General features: G+C 38.2%; 3 protein-coding genes and 1 pseudogene across 4 annotated transcripts; 1 reads left to right on the top strand and 3 right to left on the bottom strand.

Moving 5' to 3' along the window:
- Positions 1 to 2,774: 2,774 nt before the first annotated feature.
- LOC103941058 (DELLA protein GAI-like) lies at positions 2,775 to 5,207 on the bottom strand. The gene is given in 2 exon segments (XM_048572976.1): positions 2,775 to 3,316; positions 3,318 to 5,207. Coding segments are annotated over 2 exon segments (1,908 nt in total). The 5' UTR covers positions 5,193 to 5,207; the 3' UTR covers positions 2,775 to 3,283.
- A 4,317-nt stretch (positions 5,208 to 9,524) lies between these two features.
- LOC125471940 lies at positions 9,525 to 11,729 on the bottom strand (annotated as a pseudogene).
- A 4,364-nt stretch (positions 11,730 to 16,093) lies between these two features.
- LOC103941062 lies at positions 16,094 to 19,928 on the top strand. Of its 2 annotated transcripts, none has more exons than XM_048573040.1 (10): positions 16,094 to 16,746; positions 16,850 to 16,987; positions 17,665 to 17,850; positions 17,976 to 18,113; positions 18,226 to 18,344; positions 18,427 to 18,553; positions 18,631 to 18,760; positions 18,866 to 18,945; positions 19,058 to 19,192; positions 19,281 to 19,928. In XM_048573040.1, exons 1-10 carry the CDS (start codon positions 16,228 to 16,230, stop codon positions 19,518 to 19,520), a joined length of 1,812 nt encoding a protein of 603 aa, XP_048428997.1. In that variant the 5' UTR covers positions 16,094 to 16,227; the 3' UTR covers positions 19,521 to 19,928. The 2 variants fall into 2 exon arrangements, with proteins under 2 accessions (XP_048428997.1, XP_009349518.2); XM_009351243.3 differs by having other exon boundaries at positions 16,096 to 16,746; positions 18,427 to 18,559.
- A 146-nt stretch (positions 19,929 to 20,074) lies between these two features.
- On the bottom strand, positions 20,075 to 20,907 carry LOC125472017 (NAD(P)H-quinone oxidoreductase subunit L, chloroplastic-like). The gene is given in 3 exon segments (XM_048573043.1): positions 20,075 to 20,164; positions 20,167 to 20,232; positions 20,513 to 20,907. Coding segments are annotated over 3 exon segments (228 nt in total). The 5' UTR covers positions 20,598 to 20,907; the 3' UTR covers positions 20,075 to 20,087.
- Between the last annotated feature and the right edge of the window lie 396 nt (positions 20,908 to 21,303).

The raw sequence follows: 21,303 nt of genomic DNA, 5'->3' as shown, positions 1-21,303 counted from the left end.
GGTGGGTTCCTTTTGGGACACAAAATATTAGTAATATACTACATGAAATCTTGTATGTATTCTGTATAGCATACCATTTGAGAAAGAGATGCAAATTAAATTTGAATTATGTCATACCTCATCTGATATTCCCATGCAATCGAGCTTAGTCTTACTCAATGACTCATATACTATTAGCTGGCCCGGCCATTACAGACAACAATTAGACTACAGAAAATATTATTTTAACTGTACCTTTACAAAATTTAGAATCTCAAGTTGAAAAGGTAGTAGTAAACTCCTTCAACTTCATGAGAGATTTTTTAGTGTGCTAGGCATATAATCTGGTATACTAAATGTCATAAAAATTGGCTAAAAACTTGAAAAAGAAAAAATTCTACCAATTGTATCATGACACTTAATATATTGAACTGTATTTTTAGCACACTGAAAAATCTCTCTAACTTCATGTCTTCAACTCATTAGAGTGTGAATAATTAAAACAAATTAATTAAATGGTAAATTATTGTGCAGTCCATATGATATATTGAACTGTGTTTTCAGCACACTGAAAATCTCTCTAACTTCATGTCTTCAACTCATTAGAGTGTGAATAATTAAAGCAAATTAATTAAGGGAAGTGTTATTGGCACTCCAAAAATCTCATTCTACACTCCTTACAAGTATATTTTTCTTTCCTAGTATAGAAAGTTTGGAGTGTAGAATGAGATTTTTGAAGTGCTAATAACAATTCTCTTAATTAAATAGTAAACTATTGTGCAGTCCATATGTTTTGTAGCTAGTAACTAATTATTAAAGTATGCAAGTAAAAAAAGATATAGATTTGTTACATTTGCTTTAGCGTTTACTAACTCATGGTAACTTTTGCTAAGTAGTATTAATCATTTGAAAGAGAAGGAGATAATGAAGTTAAAGCACTCCCCAAACTTCATCCATTGGTTGGAACGCCCTCTACCTTCACGGTAGGAGTAATACACGAGAGAAATTTGTGTAAGAATTCCTAAATCATATCATTCGTAATTTTATACGACATTTTTTACAAAAATATATGACATCTTTAAATATTAATTTCACCCAAACTCACACGGTCCCCCCCTTACCGAAGATATTCTCTGCACTTTAGAGCCTAACTCGTTCTTTTTTTTTTTTTTTTAATATAAAATAAAAATAAATTTATCTATGATCTCTTTGATATACATTGGAGTGAGCACATGCACATGCACATGGTATTGTTTTCACCCCATGGAAGTAAGAGTTTGGGAATCAAAAAGTTTGAGTTCTATAACATCACGATTCATCCCGTGTACTATAGTTTATATTATCACGTTGGCCGAAGCTATGGGTCTTCGAAATGCCTTAAATCTAGCAAAACAACGCAAACTCCGGAGAACCATGGTGGAAGGGGACTCAAAGGTTGTTATATGTTATCACTGGAAGACGTGTGATCTCTTGGAGAATTAGAACTATTGTGCGGAGCACATTAAATGGCTTGCTTCCTCTTTTGATTCGGTAGAGTGGAACTATGTCTATTGGTAAGCTAACTTTAAAAAAAAAAACTAATGAAAATGGTTTGAAAACTTTGAGTTTTAATGATAAGGACAAAATAAAAGGTAAAGTGAATAGTACCATGTTTGACTTTTTAGTGTAAAAATGTGATTTTTCGTTAAAGTGAACAATACATATTTAGGTCACAGATGCAACAATTTGTATATTTGAGATGGTTGTATTCCTTATCAAGCTAGAAATGCTCTGTTGTAACTTGTATGATGTCAGAGATCTTAGGTGTTCAGTTTCTCTATTTAATAAAGTTCCCTTTTCCTTAAAAAAAAAATGCTAAGGGAGTTTCTTCAAAATAAAATTATTTATGAACTATCTGTTATCTTACAATCGAACGTCAATTCTCATGTCAACATTACATATATATATATATATGTGTATATATACGTATTCCCCTAATGGAAGTAATCTAACAAAAGGGGAGATGGAATTATTGCACCTGTTATTTGAGGAAAACCGAAGAGAAAGGGAATATTAATTCAGGTAAAGTTGGAGAAAAAGTGAGATGGATCGCGGCAAAGAACATAATAAAAGGCAACTTTTTTTTCGAGAAAAGTGGTCACAAAAAAGAAGAAAAGTTTGACATTGAAGTTGGCCTGCCTTTTCACTTTCTCATGATGATTGTGCTTTCTTTCCCGTTCCCTGCAGGACCTAATAAAACAGGATTCTTCAACACTGATTTTCCACAAATGTAAAAAGTTACTGCGACACTTTAGTTAAATTCACACATATATTTATCAACTTTCTTTTCTAAGATCAACAGGCGGCAAGGCTAGGTCAGTTTATTTTTTTTGAAGTTGAAAAAACTTAAAGAGATATTTCTACATTTTTTTAATAATTATAATGTGATTCATCAATATCAAGAGTCTAATTCAAAATGAATTGTGTAAAATACAAATTCAAAATTTGTCAAAACTACTGAAGCACCTAACATATAACATAGAAGTGCGACAGTAGCCTAGTACGAAATCAAAGCACATTTGACAGTTGGTACAACCGTACCCCACCCTACAATAATAGGCAGTGGGTGGTGGAATCCAGCCTAGATAGATCACAATCTCAGGGTTCGAATAGTGTTTTGCTCTTCTACCTTTTTCCATTTTAGTTCCATCACCATGCCACAAGCAACTTAACCCTAAGGACTCTTAATCGCTTGAGTTATAAGTCATTTTCCGTCACTTCGTCGAGCTTGATTCAAACATAGGACTTTGGAGAGATTCAAACTAAACACGCTTCACTACTTCAATTATAAGTCTCTTAGCCTCGCCAAATCAACACATACAATGTCAACGAAGCATGTTTCAAACACAGTGACTTCAAATACAAGCTAAATACTCTTAACCACTTTGACGTGCCCATGTGAGGCAATAATTGTCAAAAAGAGTAATTGAATTTATTTTTACCACCAACCTATGTATGAAATATAAACATTCGTACACATCCACCTCTTGCTACACAGAAATAACCCCTAACAAATTGAAGTAAAAAAAAAAAAAAAAGGTAAAAAGAAAGAGGCTGATGGTGTTCTCAGCCGAACATTTTGCTAATGGGCCTAAATGGTGGTCCTCTTTGGGTGTCCCAATCTCAATCTCCTGATCGCATCCAGCTCAGTACCACAGACATATGTCACATTTGGTAACCCCACCACCATCACTAGGGTTTGTTTGGTTGGCACCCAAAAAAAGGATCTAAGTTTTTGAAAAGTTGACCCAGCTCGCTACTCGACTCAGTGAGCCATGACCGAGTTGGAAGATGGCTTTCCACGCCGAGGTGGCAATGAGCGGGCGAGTGTGCCAGCCCAACATCAGACACCCGTCGTTCTCCTCCACCCGATATCCATCTCCGCCGGCGAACAACGCCAGCAGCATACTCGCTTGCTTGAACGCGTTCGACCCGAGATGAACGGGGACGAAATCTGCCGAGTCGAACCGGGCTCTCCACTGGGTCAACGTCTCGTGCCTCTCCACCCGGTCCAACCCTTCGCACGCCACTACGTTGCAGATTTGCTTCCCCAAATAAACCTCCGACATCACCTTATCCTGGCTGTTCGCCGACCCCTCCAGCGAGTCAAACAGGGTCGAGTAGTAGTGGAGCGACTCGTTGAACCGGTCCATAAAAACAGGACCGTTGTGGTTCGCCTCCTGCTCCACCACGGTCAGGATCTCCGGCTTCATTTGCTTCACCACTGATAGCACCTTCTCAATCGCGCCGGGTCGGGCTAGCAGCTTGTGCAACTCGAAGACCGAGTTGACCGCCACAGATTCAACCTCACTCGGTCTGAGTTCGAGCATCGACGCGTCGAGATCGGCCAAGCTGTTTGCCACAAATCCTCTGTATTCAAACTCAACGTGGATGGTTTCAGCCAACTGGGCGAGTTTCCATCCCACTTCCTGAAGGTGGTCGGAGTTATCCGAAGACGGCGGCCCTATACCCGTGAGCCGAAAAGCGGGCGGGCCGCCGGGTCGAAGCGCCAACGCCTGCATCAGAGCGGGCCACTGCATCCCCTGGTTCATGGAGAAATCGATGACGTGGACTCTGGTTTTGCCTTGTAGGGATTCGAGGATGGCTTGATTGGCGGTGAAGTGGGCGAATTTCAGGTAGGGGCAGGTCTCGTAGAAGTGCATCTGCAGCATGTCGGAGAAGGAGTGGTCGATCGGCGGCTGAGGGTAGACTCTGAAGATTCGATGGGCCAGGGCTTCGGCGAAGAAGGTGGCGACTTTACGCATGGCACCTGCTTGTGAACCTGCCAGGTAGCCGATCTGGGTCACCAGGGCTTTGGCGAGGTTGAAGTTGTTCTGCTGGACGGCTTCCGCGCAGGCCATGAGGCCGTGGACGAGTCGGACTCCGTTTTCCTGGGAGTCAACCAGGAGGGCTGGGCGGGTTGATGATGACTCGGCGGGGGCGGGGAGGGAGATGGGTTGTTGTGGTTGTGGAAGGGAGGAGGCGGCGGGGCGGTTAAAGAGGAGGTCGGAGGGAGAAGACCCGGATGAGGATTTGAGACGCTTGGGCTCCCGCGAGGAAGAATCGAGGCGGGTTTTGGTGAACACCGCGTTTCCGGGGATGGATTTGAAGTCGTAGTAGCTGGAAGAAGAGTTGCAGTCTTCGAATACATTTTGGGTGGGTGATGTGCTAACGGATTTGCTCTTCCGATGATCTGGGAAATCGACAGTGGTGATGGACGACTCTGCCGGAGCTAAAAACGGGTCGTCAACTAGCTGGACTTGCTGCTGACTAGGCTGTATCCCAGCGACGGCGCCGCCCATTAAAGGTTCGAAATTAGGCGGCGGGACGTTAATCTCGGAGATCATGGTCTCGAGCCACGTCGACAGATCCGACGGGTTATAGTGAACGGTGTCAGAAGCGAGCTGAGAGAGTCCATCTTCCTGAGCACAACCCATAAATTCTTCAAGCTGCTCAAGCTTCTGAGCAACATCCGCCATGTCCGAAGACCGAACCTTGTACCCCAACACCGCCAGAAGCTCGTCCATCCCACCGTCCATTCTCTGGGATTCGTCCGGCCACATCTTGGCCTTGCCGAAGTCGACCCCGGCAGAGGCGGAAGCCATGGACGGGTCTGGATGCTGCTGCGGCAGCGGATACTGATTCAGCTGATGAATCTGATGCTCCCCTTTCATTTTTCTGAATCAATTTCCAATTTTGTTGAATTGGGTTTGCAACAAATTCCGAGTCGAGGAATGGGTAGGGCTCGGAAATGAAAGAGCGCTAGGAATGGGCGAGGAATCTGAGCATTGAGGATTGGGGAAGAAGGAGGGGCGTTTGCTTGGTTTTTCACTACCACCACTACCAGCTAGCCCTCTTCGCCAGTTATAATATTTTTATTTTCTAATTTTTCTTTATTTTTTGAATGTTGAAATAAATATAAAATTAGAAAAATAAATATTAAAAAAGGTGCTCCGTGATGGGGGCGCGACCTCCAATGAAGTACGCGGGCAAACAACAACCGGACCTGGACCTGGATTGTCTGGCATCCTATCTCTTACCCTTTCCATCCTTTCTTATTTTCTTTGATCACGATTAAGCTACGTTAATATTTTATATTGATTTTTTTATAGAAATAATAAAACATAAAACAATGAAAATATAAAATGTTAATGTGTCAAACCGTGACCACAGAAATAAGGGACATAAAGGGTATGGGATAGGGAGGGAAAACAATCCAGGTCTCGCAACCAGACCTGGATTGTCTTCCATCCCTATCCCATACCCTTCTCATCCCTTCCATATTTTATGGTCACGGTTAAACCACGTTAACATTTTATATTGATTTTTTTATAGAAATAATAAGGCAAAAATCAATATGAATATAAAATATTGACGTGGTTTAACCATAATCACATACATAAGAGAAGATGAGAAAAGTATGGGATGAGGAGGGCAGACAATCCAAATCCAACAACAACCATCAGTACTACACCTCAAACACAAACAGGTAAACTTGAACAAAATTATTTTACATTTTTTACCTCTTTTTATTTAGAGAATTTTAACGAAAAATCATATTTTTACACTAAAAAAATCAATTACGGTACTATTTACTTTATCTTTCATTTTATTTTTATCGTTAAATCTCAAAATTTTCAAACATTTTTCATTAATTTTTCTTTTTATTTATTTATTGGGAAAAATAAAAAAATGATCGCAGGCTCTGCAGCCTCTTATTATTCTAGTGATCCCCTGCTGCCTTTGATTCTTTTTTACTTCTACAGGCACGTGATTTGGTTGTAAGTTGGGGGCAGTTTCAAATTTTTCTTGGTTCAAGGATCCTCCCATCTAGATATGATTTATTATTAAGATAGTAATTTTTGGGTTTACTTTTTACTACTTTCACGTTTCAACACAAGTCAAAAGAAAATCAAACTGATAGAAAACATGAAAGCAATATATATATATATAACTCGTCACTTTAGTTTCATGAGATTTGAAATTAATAAAAGTAATCTCTGAGTTTATCTATCATCAATTATTTTGGTCTTCTTGTAAAAGATTTTCATTATATAAGGATAAAACGACAAAAATACTTGCAACTGTTGTCAAAAGTATTTTGATCCATTATTTATTAAAGTTATAGTACTTTTATCATTTTGGTTTTTCTATTACATTGTGAAGAATGTTTAAACTATTAAATTAAGGATATTATTATCATTTTGATCATTTTGTTTACGCAGGCATGGAGCATTCTATTAGGGTTTGGCTTTTCTAATCACTTTGTGTAGAAAAATGATAAATTACTTTACCATTTTAACAATTAAATTCTGATGTGTAATCCAACTCGCCTAATAGTTTATCTTTTGCTTAGGACATTCTCTCTAGTTGCAACTTGCAATTGTCACATCGAAAAGAAAAGGCACGTTATGTCATTTGAGTTAAAAGATTAGTTAATTACTGGGATTTACTTTTACTAAGTTAAAGGTCAAAGGAAGAGAGCACTGTTCATTTAACAAGGACACGTCCATTAAGTATATTATTAAAGCTGTTGATTATTGTTTTGGTGGCTTGATGTGCACTTAATTAAGTGAATTAAGATGTAGACATGATGAGATTACGCGGATTAAGATAAGTGATTGCCGCGTTGAAAAGTTAATGCATCTCTTAATTTGGTCGTGGTTTGTTATTAATTGACTAAATATTGTTTAGAGTGTCAAAAATACGATCCGATTATATTTGGTGTAATAATACAAATGGTTAAAAACTTAGAGAGAAAAAAAATTCCAACCAATTGTATTATCTGTCACATCCCAGCTCGGGCCCCGCCACATCCCGAACTCGACTCCACCGTAACACGATATTATCCGATTTGGATCCCGACCACGCCCTCACGGTTTTGTTTCTAGGAACTCACACGAGAACTTCACAGTAGGTCACCCATCATAAGAGTGCTCTCGCGCGAACTCGCTAGCTTCAAAGTCAGTGTTCCGATAAATTCTGAAGCCAGTAAGCTCCCAAAAGGCATCGTGCTAAGTAGAGATGTGAATATACATATAAGCTTATTCACTCCTATGAACGATGTGGGATGTAACATTATCGCTTGGTATTCCAAACAATGTTTCTCAACGCAGTAAAAATTTCTATTAGTTTTCATAATTAATGTGGCCGAATCGGATACAATCATATGCATGGTACATAAATTTAGGTAAAATTATGATTGCTTTAGAATTAATAACACCAAATAACGCTTAAGCCAGATCACTAGAAAGCTGTCGAGCTTTGAAGTCGTGCAGCCAATGAGGTTCACTAAATGTGGAGATATTTTTTAACCGGTATATGAGTTGGTACATCACATGTCATTATACAAATGATGAGATATGTGTGTTAAAAAGTTAATAACTTAAAAAATAAATTTTTTTACGACTTATATAAAAACACACTGATATACCTCCTGTGTTCCGATCACAATGAAAAATTTCTCATAAATGTCACCCATCTGGAAAAACCCAAGGTGCAAGTTTTTGCGTCAATGTGAAATGTTTTATCATTTATGGGTGATTTTGGTTCTTAAAACTATGATTAAGAAAGACGGAAACTTAACCTTGTGATACGTGAAGATCTGATGTAGATAAGTTGGGCTAAGACAGTGTGCCATGTCTCAATATTCAAATTTAAGTCTATTTGTTAAAAAATGTTGTAATAATTATCGCTCCAATAAGTATAAACTTCGGAAAATTAAGAGGCCCAGCAAAGAAAATTATGAATTCCTTCAACTGCCAATGGTCAATTATTGAGTAAGAACCGCATGGATTGAATTACGGCCAAAAAACAAGAAGAAGGGACGACAGATGTGCCCAAATAATGCAGGCACAGCAGAGAAAACTCAATTATTGATTGTATAATTATAATTTATTTAGATTTGTTTTTGGTTTTTTTTTATATATAAATAATAAGATAATTTACACTGAATTCATATAAGTTATGCTCGTAAAATAGTATCAAGCATTTGACCTAGTGATAATTGTCACTATTTAATTTGAGGTCTCAATTCGACTTACTGATTGACATAGATTGTCGCACACATTAAACGTTGCCCATTTGAGTTAACTTTACAAGTAAATGTGAAAATTAAGGATCGATTCCTTAAGTACATTTTTTATGTAAAAAGAAAAAAAAAATCATTTTATGATTACATACGTTATTCATTAAACCAATGACGTAACATAAAGTTTTAATCATTTGATGAGTACTCATGTATACAATATCATACACTAAAATCAATTGAGCATCCATGTGAAGCACTACCCTTTTCAAAATAAATTATTGCATTCGAGTGCTCATAATTGATGAGGGTGCTTTCTATTTTTAGTTAAAAACTTTTTACTTAATCTTTCTCCATCATTAATTCACTGTATTCCAAGTTCAAATCATATTCAATTTCTTAATCTAGCTTCGAATAATAATATAAAAAATTAAATTAAATTTGAAAAAAATAATTGAGTAAGGGATTTTTTTTTTTTTTTTTTGGTTAGAAGGCATCGACTACATTGTGTATGTAATTATGTGCTATCTATGTGGATAGAACTTCAAACAAAACAATCCATGTATATTGTTCTCATCGCCAAAAGATTTCAAACTAACACAATACTTGTAGGAAAATGGTGCTCATCTTTGGTCTTATACCTAAGTTCCACTTCCAAGAAAATGCAGATGGTTTCGTAGTTTTGCCATTTCCTTCTCGATTCATACAGAATCTCAATGAAGAGTGAGTCTATGACAAGTTCCTCAATGCATGTCTACCCTTCATTGCTTCACCTTTTCTTGGTAAACCTGGCGAGGGACCGTCTCAGTCACCCGCGGAAAGACATCAAAATTTGGCACCTGCAACACATGCAACGAGATAATGCAGCTAGGATGATCTCAGTAACCATGCATCCGTTAAAGACGAGTTTAGAGATGATAAATAAGGCACTTACTTAAAGAATTTGCTTAACCTTTCGGTTAGAATCGTGATTCATCTACTACAGATTTAACTGTTGTCGGAACGTTGGATCTGGTCTGCTTTAACATCCATGACCAACCCCATTTGCTGATAGTTTCTTAGCTACAATGCAACCACGAAATCAACCTTAATTGCACCACCAATAGCTAGACATATTTGTTTTAGAGTTTGAATGTCTTCAGCATAAGGTACTTTAGTATATATGTCGTGAAAATGCCAAGACCTATTTGAGCGAAGTGTGGACATAATACCAACGAGGTAGTTTTCCTCCTTTTCTGTCCGATCCTCGTTACATATCATATAGTAACTTCATAATATATTTTGAAATGTCCGCCCTCATGTCAACAAGTAGGTTGGCCGGGTTGGTCCATCCGCCAGTCCTTGATCGAGCGCTGGGTGATTCAATTGCATCGCAGTTAATTCTCGAACAAGAGCAGAGCTTAGACATTCAGTATGACCGGTTATTTCAGCAAGAGGGTAACAGATGAAATAGCTAAGGGCATTCTCTCCACCAGCTCATTCCCTTCCCCTTGATTGGATTAACTGGCCGTGGGATATCTTCCGTCTCTTCAGAATATATTTTGAAATGTCCAAATCCCTTTATTTCTTTAGTGGTGTGCTAGTGAAGCATTAGTGGATTAGTTTTACGAACAGGTTGCCAATACTACTACTTGCCTCAAGAGTTGGCTGCTCAGTGTGCAAGGGAAATTCGAAGGACCAAGAGCTCAGCTGAAATGCATTTAAGAAAACAGCTAGCGAAAACGCAAGAAACATGAAACAGTGCTTATGTCAAATGATCAGTACCTTGTGAAAGATGTCATCTTCTGGCTTTATAAATATTATTGCCTCGTCACTGACTCACACCCTTTTTCTGGTGTGCATTCCTCAGCCGTAATTTTGCATCAGAAACAAAATAAATAGATGTAAGCGAGAGAAATTCCGGAGCTCCGCTGTTGGCTACAACTGGTGAAACAATAAATGTTAGTTATGTAGAAGAATTTGTTCCGAGCATGTATGAAAATAGACACAAGTTATCAGTCCCATATCATTGAATCTAACGTCATCTTCTGTATCCCAAGAGACTTCATCAAAGACCGCATCATAAAGAGGTGGCAAGAGCTGCAGTGGTAAATTCGTCAGCCGTTGAGAGACCAAATGACCCACACTCTTTTCTTCCTTTCCCAAATGCGATCCCAGGTCATCTTTCACATCCTTCTCTTGACAACTTTAAGGAGAAACTCCTTAACCTCCGTAATACATTTATGGCCCCAATAAGAATCAAATAAACACAATGAAGGATCCAAATAGTGGGAAGAGGAAGAGCAAAAAGATAAATTTTCACCTGTAAAAGATAAAAAAAAAGAAGGAAAAAAGCTACGTAAAGCTAAGAACACGCCAATCTATGGATAAATGGCAGAACGATATCAGAATAACTGGAATACAAGATATGGATCACTTGCTTATATCTTTCCAAGTTAAGGGCAGTAGCAAGAGCGAAAACTCCATTATCTTCATCAGCCTCTATTTTAACAACAGTTCCTACAGGCTACAGTGGCCTGTTCCAATATTGTCTGCAAAACCACTCAAATTCCATTCTTTACAGATATTTATAGCGAAATGGCACCGCTAGATCGCGTAGCAAGCTAACCACCACAAAACGGGACTATGCCTCTTCCTATCATCAAGGTATGTCTGAAGCAAGGGCTTCACTCCATGAAAGTCGTCAGGTTTTGGATCAAAGAAAGCAAAATCTGCTTGGACAGTTCCCTTCCAAGATAAGAATAAAAATACTAATCGTTACGATATGAGTGAGTAATCACTTCTGTATTTCAGTTATCCTCATATTCACATACAGTATGAATAATGGGCACTACGAGAATTCCCATCCATTATCACGGAAATATAGTACAAGAAGAATTTACTCGCATCAAACTCTTCTTCATCAGAAGACTCGGACTGTTCTTTCTTGGCTTCCGAAGTTTTCTTTACGCAACCGTTAGCTAAAAAGCATAACAGGAGTAAAAAGTACGCCCATGTACGTGGTAGTACCTGTGGAGGTAGGTGGTGAATTTTTAGGGAGGTCCGTGCCGTGCCTTCGGTAGTTGGCCATGCTGATGGAGACAACGTGAGCGATGTGACGAGCAAATGGAGGAAAAGTCAGAAGCTGATACCGGCAATGCCTTGTTTCGTATTCACGAGAGATTTTTCGTGATCGGGTACACATAGTGATACATCATGTGTTACTATATAATAGTGAGATATGTGTGTTAAAAAGTTTATAATTTAAAAAATAAAAATTTTCACCATTTATATAAAAACATGTGCTGTATTATTTATGTTCCGATCACAATGAAAATTTTCCCCGCATTCACAGCGTTGGGGCGAAAAATGAATAAATTGTAGCTCAAACGGACAGGGCAACAATTTGGCTTAGTTCAACCAAGCATTTTCCTAAACCTTAAACGCTAAATCCTAAAAGCTGAAAAAAATATAAACCAACTGATTCAAACAATTTCTCCCAGATCTTTCACCAACTAAACAGAGAGCTACATTGCTAACGAAAGATGAATAATTTAGTTATTAAAAACGAACGACAACAACAAAGGAGGACAACACAAGTAAAAACGACATCGAACCCCCAATTCCGACATAGCACACAACAAAGTCGCACAGCAACTCAAAGTCTCCGATTCCGACTTTTATAATATGCATCCAGTAAGTATCACACCACTCATTATTCGGTCGAGTCGGTGATCTCAAAAAATACATTCGTGAGAGTTGAACTTGAATTAGGAGTTTTAACTTGTGTTGTTTGTTCTTGATTCACTTTATTCAATCAAAATTGTTATATCTTTTTTTAAACTATTTTACAAATTTTGTCCAAAAGTTAGTAAATCAATAACCAAAAAAGGGAAGATTACCTAATTGTTGTCAATCGAGAGTTGCTTTGCGAGGTTATCCACCCGTTTTGGCACTTAAGCTAAGGTTGTCCCCCATTACATCAATCCAACTGTCCAAAATTCGGCTATTGTTAGCAAATTAATTACCAAAATGAAATCGACATATATACATCAAATTCATTACAAATTGATCACACCGAACACAGATCCCTTAAAATCTTCGTTAATTCTGAGAAATTATGGGGTATTAGGGTACCACTTGATGCAGGACAGAACCAAGGGTATCGAGGAGAGGGGAATAGATAACCTGGGATTCACTCAACCAGGGGCAACATAACTCGCTCACGTTGCTAATCGTGGATTCACTCACACGACCAAGCCAAATGCTTGATTAGGGAAGGAGAACTCACTCACTTCAATTGCACAAAGCCAAATATATTTTAATTCATTCAAATCTATCATTCAAGGCTTTCTAGTACAATATTTATAAGCGTTTACAAATTAATAGACCTCAAGTTTCCATGACAACATTACAACTCCCAAAATAACTTAAGCAATTAAAATACAAAACCTTTGTTATTCCAAAGCATATTAATAGTTTCAAATTGTTTTCTCCAAGTCTTCCTCCCGCATCATTCTCCCTTTATCGAAGAAAATTCGTCCTCGAATTTCATTTGGTCTCTTTTTTTTTTTTTTTTTTCCGTCGATCTATTGGATGTCCAACCAAGATGTTCCACAATACCCAATTTAGCACCAAAATTTTCCAAGTTCCTATAGACCATGCACACATTAATGTTTTCTTCGTGAAAATAATCACCTTGGAATAGTGCTTCCAAATCACTTCTTCAAATGAGCGGAGAGATTTCAAATCATATTGAAAAGTTCTTCTATCAAAGGGCTCTCCTCTCATATCTTGAGCAATGAAACTGTCCCAAAAAGGATCATGAATGCTACAGATATTAAGAGCTTGTACTCCATTATATAGTTGTCCATGGAACTCTTCAACCATATCTTCATTGCCCTCGTATTGATCATAAACTGGGACGGAATCCCATTCGGCCAAGTTATCGATTACATCACTGCTTTCTGTATATTCCCCTTTCGTGCCAAACTCCATGTTGGAACGTTTTTCAACCTCATTACATGCACAACAAATCTCACATGCACCATCTGGACAACGATCAAAATTTGGAGGAAGATTGAGATTTAGAAAATCGTCACCTGAAAAATCGAAGACAGTCGTTTCTAGAACCCATCTAACCTCATTTACTAGAGGCAGCAACATGCTTTAGTAAATTGTAGATATTGCTTTGTAGAAATAATGGATTGAGGAATCGCTTGAGAAATTAGAAACTAGACTGGAAGGGCTTTCAAATGATATATGGCATGAAGGTCGAGAAATAGTTAACCAAATTGAAAACTGACCCGCAAGAAAACTGATTTTGTTTTCGCGACAGCATTGATGCTCTATGGTGTTTTGTCGATATCTGCACACACAAAATTCGGTTTGATGCACGGTTTGTTGTGTTGGAAACTAGACTTCCACAGCTTTCGAGTGATGTATGATTCTCTAGATAAAAGTCACAGGAACTGAGTTGATTTTGAGGACGAACACAAATGATGTGCACAGCGCTACCACCAGGGGCAACGGAGCTCGCTCATGTTGCTAATCGTGGATTCACTCACACGACCAAGCCAAATGCTTGATTAGGGAAGGAGAAATCACTCACTTCAATTGCACAAAGCAAAATATATTTGAATTCATTCAAATCTGTCCTTCCAGGCTTTCTAATACAATATTTATAAGCGTTTACAAATTAATAGACCTCAAGTTTCCATGACACCCTTACAACTCCCAAAATAACTTAAGAAATTCTTAATTAATTTAAGTACAAAACCTTTGTTATTCCAAAGCATATTAATAGTTTCAAATTGTTTTCTCCAAGTCTTCCTCCCGCATCAGTAGTCATATTACGTCACTCATCCACGTGCGATAATATTAATAAAAAAGTTAAATCTATTTAAGAAGCTGTTCATTTTTTGAATAGTAGATGTTGGAATAAAATGCGCCTACATTTGGGGGCGGAGGGAAAATCCAGCGAGGAGAGAATGGGGTTGATTGGATGGTGTGTGATTGAATTCAGATCGGACTGTATCTAATGATAGAGAATCAAATCACTGATGTAGTTACAGAGAATGAGTATGTATGATGTGCAATATATTATAAGGAAAACTAACGAAAGTCCTCAAAAACTTTAGTTTTAATGAAAAATGACAAATAAAGGTGTAAGTGAATAGTATCAAGAAAGGTAAAAATGTCATTTTTCGTTAAAAGTGAACAGTATCGAGAGTGTTTCGTTAAAACTCCCATTATTATAATGCATTCTTGATGAAGGTGCCTTGGCTTAGGCATGTAAGAGATGCTTTTCTATGTCTATGCGTATACGAACAGGTTGCAGAGATAATATGTGAGCCTATGTTGGGCGTAGAGAATATGAATTGTATATCCACCATGAGAGACTCAGCGAGAAGATCTCAGAGATCCCTGATAAATACGAGGTTGGAGTATTTATAGATATCTTGAAAGAGTGTTTCCAATTAAATCAGGAGATTATGATTACGTTGAATCCCCAAAATATCCTAATTTGACTTGAATTAGGTTTGGAGACAAGTAACATCTTTAATGAACTCCAGCCTAATATGTCTAACTTCGCTTGGTATTTTGACTTCATCTAACTAGCCTAATCTGACTAAGGCAAAGTGTGATTTGAATGATGTGTAGTTTGATCTGATTGAAGCGTAATCTGATCTGACCAAGGCATAGTCCAATCTGACTAAAAAGGCTAACTAGTCAAGATACCTATTAGAGTAACATGTTTTGACCCACACCAGTCCCTTCAGTTTGATCATCTGATCGCCTGAACGTCACAAGCTATGAGCATTCCGGTCATTCTCGCCATCTCAGGTATCACGAGTCACGGGACATAAAAAAAAAAAAACTAAATTGTTTAGATATGCATTCCCTAGGCATGTTATGGTAATAATGAATACCAAAATTAGCATTCCATTTAATTGGAAAATTGTTTTATTTCCAAATTAGTCACGTGACAGTCTGTCACTCAGAGATGATGAATTACTCCACAAGCATTGCATTGTGCCATGAACCATCCATCAATTACACACAGTTAGACAACACAACACCTTCTTTTCCCAATATTGCTAAAAAAATCATCTTACACCATTACAAGCCTTATTTTTTTCCACACATTTATGTTTATTTTAACAAATTCATTATTTTCGTTGATTTAATCTTACATCTAAAAAATATAAAATTACGTAATGTAAATTATTTCACCAGTACAAAAAGATAAAAATACTTTACTAGAAAACTAACATCCATCATTAATTTTGTTATTCCAAAAAACACATCGTGAAAGTGACTTGCTTATATATGTTTTACTTAAAAAAAGTTATTAAACCGTACAACTCATAAAATTTCAACTTTAAGCAAGAGTTCGTATGGTATACAAATTCCTATTAATTTCGGATTAGGGATGATTTGATCCGACAAAGAATAAGATTAGGACTAATTGATTTATAATTTACTAGTTATTTTCAGATTGGTAATACAAAATCCAAACGGTTGGTAACGATGTAATTCCATATAAAACAAGGGTCAGATTCATCAAGTCAACGCCCTTAAATTCACTACCACCAACCGAACTTGAATTCCCTTCTCCGTCTCTCTCTCGATTTTCTCAGTTCCGATTTCTTTCTTTCAATTTTCCCGAGAAAATTCAGCACCGACAACCAAATCAAATCATGGAAGAAAATCACGCTGCAGCTTTCGAATCAATCGGGAACGGCGACCATTACGACGCCTCATCCACCGCCGCCAATGATTACAGTACCCATCATACCACCACCAACAACGACCACGGTTGGCAGAAGGTCACCGCGAAGCGCCCGAGGAAGAAGAAGGAATCGAACGCGGAAACAATTAACAATCAGAACAAGCTGGTCCCCGGCGTCGCGAACGCCAACGGAAACGGCGTTTTCCGATCGCTGGAGAAACAGTCGGAGGACCGGCGCCGGCGGATTCTCGAAGCTCAGAGGGCCAATGTCGACCTCGACGATGTTGCTCCGGCGAGATCGAAGCTCAGGTCTGACGACGAGGATGGGGATAATAGCGATGACGAAGCTGTGGCGCAGAACGTTAAGGCCGAGGAGGCGAAGAAATCCAAGCCTAAGAAGCCGAAGAAGCCTAAGGTCACGGTGGCTGAGGCGGCCGCTAAGATCGACGAGGCAAACGATCTCGAGGCATTCCTCATTGACATTTCGGTGAGTTTTATGCTCTGATCTAGCTTGATCTATTCGTTTTCAATTGAATGCGATTTAAATTTCCAAAAATTTGAATTGATTTGGGGATTGTGAATTGCAACAGGCTTCATACGAGTCGAAGGAGGACATACAGCTGATGCGTTTCGCGGACTATTTCGGCCGCGCATTCTCTGCGGTGTCTGCCTCTCAGTTTCCATGGGTGAAGATGTTCAAGGAGTCATCGGTGGCCAAGCTTGCCGATGTAAGTTTTGAAATTTATTCATTTATATACCTGGGGTTGAATTGCTTGTGAACCATTACCATTGTGCATGATGCTCTTTTCTGTTCCATATTACTAATGTCATTTATATTAATGAGATCAAAATTCCGTGGAAAGCTTTTCTCTTTGGATATATAGTCAAATAAATCTACGAAAAGTTTTTCTCTTTGGATATATATTCGAACAAATCTGTGGAAACCTTCTCCCCTTAGATATATATTTGAACAAATATGATCCTTGTTTGATCTTGTTGGATGTTTAGTTGAGATTAGCTGTTTGTCTGTTGTTTTTGGGGTTTCTCCATATCATTCCTACGATTTTCAGCATACTTCCTTCTGAATATAATTTCGCTTCTTCCTGAAAACGATTGTGCGTATTATTTCTGGTAATGGTAGAGGTGGTATTTATGGCCTCAAAGGTGAATCGGTTGGTGGATAATGTTATAATTTGTTGAAAGAACGTTTTATTCTAATATACATGCATGTGATGATAAGGTTGATATTTGCAAGATGGATAATTAGGGCAAGTAACTTATCTGGTTCTACTAATTCTCTGGCTTGTGACCTCTATTTTATGGGCTTAATAACTTATTGGTGGAAGCAATTTGAGTGTGCATGCTCCTGGACAACCTAATCACTTAGTGGTGTTTTCTTTAACAGATCCCCCTTTCTCATATTTCTGAAGCTGTTTATAAGACATCAGTTGACTGGATCAACCAGCGTTCCGTTGAGGCCCTTGGGTCTTTTATATTATGGTCCTTAGACAGCATTCTTGCAGACCTAGCGAGCCAAGTTTCTGGCACGAAGGGCAAGAAGGCTGTGCAGAATGTGTCTTCAAAATCTCAGGTATTTCACCTCTCCTCACTTTCATCTTTTACTTGTCCAGGAATTGGTTGATAGATTCATTGTTAATGTTACAAATATGTACTTGTTGACTGCTGATAAAAACTTGAACTTTGTTGAATTCTCAGGTTGCAATATTTGTGGTTGTAGCAATGGTATTGCGAAGAAAACCCGATGTCTTGATTACTGTATTGCCAACACTGAGAGAAAATTCAAAGTATCAAGGACAAGATAAGCTTCCAATAACTATATGGATGATAGTTCAGGTAAGTGGTTAACAATATAATACTGGTTTAAACGATCTTTCTTCATGGAAAAAAGAACATTAGTTCTTATGTTAATGTTAAATTTAATCGATGTCAAATATGTCTTGTTTAGGCTAGTCAAGGGGACCTCGCCGTTGGGTTGCATGCATGGGCACGCAATGTGTTGCCTTTAGTCTGTGGAAAAAGTAGTAATCCACAGTCCCGAGACCTTGTTTTGCAGCTAGTGGAGAGGTATTAAAAGATAGTTATCGCTTCAAACATTTTTTATTGCCTTTACATTCTTCAACACTGAAATTTGTTACTTTGGTTGCAGAATTCTGTCTATGCCCAAAGCTCGTACTATTTTAGTAAATAGTGCTGTTAGGAAGGGGGAGCGTTTGGTGCCACCTTCTGCATTGGAGATACTTATGGGAGTTACCTTCCCTGCACATTCAGCTAGAGTAAAGATAATTAGTTTTAAGGGAAGATTCACTAAATTTATTTTATTGCACTGTACTTAAGCATGATAATTTTACAGGCCACTGAAAGGTTTGAGGCTATATATCCAACCCTAAAAGCGGTCGCTCTAGCTGGCACCCCTGGAAGCAAGGCAATGAAACAAGTTTCACAGCATATATTGAGTTTTGCTGTCAAAGCTGCAGGAGAAAGTACGTAATTTGTTTTGACTTCCTTTGTATTGTAGTTTTTGTTTCCTAAGTAGGGAGAAATCGTAGGTTCATAAAATGGGATTGAGATAATTCTGTCTCTTGCAGGTATACCAGAGCTATCCGATGAAGCAGCTGGAATTTTCATTTGGTGTTTGACCCAACATTCTGATTGCTTTAAGCAGTGGGTGAGATATTCTACTTCTCATTAGCATCGTTGCATTCATCTTTGGGGTTTGAAACTGCACCGTTGGTGAATTTATCAATCTGATTTCGGTGTTGTGCATCAAATGGTAACAGGACAAGGTCTACGAGGAAAACTTAGAAGCGAGTGTTGCTGTTCTGAAGAAACTTTCTAACCAATGGAAAGAACATTCTGCAAATCTCTCTCCTTTTGATCCTATGAGGGAAGCTCTTAAAAGTTTTAGGCGCAAGGTAACATTTTTTTTTGGATTTCTTGATCTTACCAGAACTTATAGATGATTTAGCTATGGGCAAAGTATAACTTGTTTTATGCTTGTAGAATGAGAAGGCATTGGCTGGTGAGGCAGAGGATGCACGCCAAGAAAAGCTCAACAAGGAAGCAGACAAGTATTGTAAGACATTATTGGGGAAGATATCACGGGGAAGCGGGTGCAAGAAAACTGTGGCCCTTGCAGTTGTTGCCTTGGCTGTTGGTGCTGCTGTCATGTCCCCAAACGTGGAGTCTTGGGAATCGGAGTTGAAGAAACTAACAGTGACTATCAGCTCTTTCTTTGAATGAACTGTGATTTCCAGTTCCGAGAATCTTTCCTTAGCAGGATGAGCGAAGCCGGTTTAGAAGCTGACGGTGCAAAGTACCGACTTTTATTCTCTTACAAAATAGAGTACGATGAAGAAAAGTTCTGCTAATTTACTCCAGAATAAGGTGGCGACAAACAGGAAGTTCTATTTATACTTTTATCCCGACGGGATACAGAACTAGACGTAGTTGAAGGTCAATACTTGCTTGAAGGTTTGATTTGGTTTGAGTTTTTTGTTTTCGGTTCAACTTTCATGTCTATTTAGATTCGTTTGAAGGTATTCCCCGCTAACATCTACAAATACCAGCAATATGTTTATGAGAACTCAGAGACCGATAGAAATATGTATTCTCTGATTAGTGTTTCGTTTGAAAAGGAATTTTGAATTTGAGGTTTGATTCTTCATTATATTCATTAGAGTTCTGGATTTAAGTTCATATGTATCAAATCTGTCATTGGGGTATAACATTGTACATGTTCAGCTGCATCTGCCACGGCGTTCGGAAGTACGTATGTACTACAAGAAGCTTATAGAGGATCTGCATCTTCTACGAGTACTCTTCAGGTTCTGCAAATGGGTACTTTAGAAAGCCAGCTTTTATTTGGTCAGGATCGTCCGGCTCGACCAAGGATACTTCATGGATGGATCTCCTGGGAACTTCCTGAAGTTCAGAAATGGTGCCCAAAGTAGTACTCTGCACAATGGGATAAGCATAACTGAATCACTGCTTTTTCTACTCTAAATCTTAACAGCGACAAGGGGATGATTTCCGTACGGTTCATTTTTCTTTCAGCACTTTGTTTTTCGACTCACTTTTGATTTCATTTCGAAGACGAGAAATAAGCAGAAGTGTGCGGAATCACTTCCCCAAATTTTGGTGCTTCGTTTAGGATAATCAAGAAGAAACCGAATGAAATGATTAAAAAAGGGCACTTAACAAGGGAAGAACAAGAAGACAAAAGGGCACTTAACAAGGGAAGAACAAGAAGACAAACATGAACTGAAAGTACGTCTCTAGGAGATTTCTCTTGTACCACCTAATCCGAAGCCAGTTCATGATAATTGGCTGCAATCACGCTAAAGTGCTTTTCTGAAAAGCTCCATGTCACAAAAGGAAGTACAAAGATAAGGTGACGTGTACTTACTGGCATGACAAGGAAGTACCTGAAGGCAACAACTCCTGACTGTATTACAGCAAGTTCACCTCTTCTTTGGACACCGTCTCAAAGTCCATCCTAGTCTCTAGGCCGGTCCAAAATAGGCTAAGTGAGGAACCGGCCTATCTAATGTTAGTATGAGTCCGTTAACAATGGCTGATTCTTTTTTTTTTTGCAATTGGCGCCTGGGATACACGCGCTCGTGGGTGCTTGTTCCAGACTTCAAAAAAAAAATGTCAAAATCTCACCGTGGACCATGCGTCCACTTTTGAGGTGTTGGATTTTAACCTTTTTGAAATCTAACAGTCCAGGTTAATTAATTTAATAAAAAAATTATAAAAAATGTTTAAAAATACATAAAAAAATTAAACGATTATATATATAAATACCTAACCATCTCCTACAAAAATTGTACTTTCGAAAAATGATACGTGACGTGACAAGATTGGTTAAAAATTCTATCTGAAATTCAAAATAAAATTATTTTTTAATAAGAATTAATTAAACTTTGGACTAGCTCATTTTTTAGGGGTAGAGATGCACTTGGTCAATTACTATTCAATGAAGTCAATTACTGTTGATTTGGGTGGATTAAATGGACTTTAG

Source organism: the organism of the source record quoted next, unplaced genomic scaffold (genome assembly GCF_019419815.1).
Source record: "Pyrus x bretschneideri cultivar Hongxiangsu unplaced genomic scaffold, Pyrus_bretschneideri_v1 Contig63, whole genome shotgun sequence".
Classification (NCBI taxonomy): domain Eukaryota; kingdom Viridiplantae; phylum Streptophyta; class Magnoliopsida; order Rosales; family Rosaceae; genus Pyrus; species Pyrus x bretschneideri.
The sequence above is the reverse complement of the archived record's forward strand: the minus strand, read 5'-3'. Positions and strand labels throughout refer to the sequence as shown.

Bases quoted from the DNA above. Each gene is read 5' to 3' on its own strand.
- LOC103941062 (XM_009351243.3), top strand. From the start codon at position 16,228: ATGGAAGAAAATCACGCTGCAGCTTTCGAATCAATCGGGAACGGCGAC. The intron at 18,345-18,426 runs GTATTAAAAGAT...CTTTGGTTGCAG, and splicing joins GTTTTGCAGCTAGTGGAGAG to AATTCTGTCTATGCCCAAAG. The intron at 18,761-18,865 runs GTACGTAATTTG...TGTCTCTTGCAG, and splicing joins TGTCAAAGCTGCAGGAGAAA to GTATACCAGAGCTATCCGAT.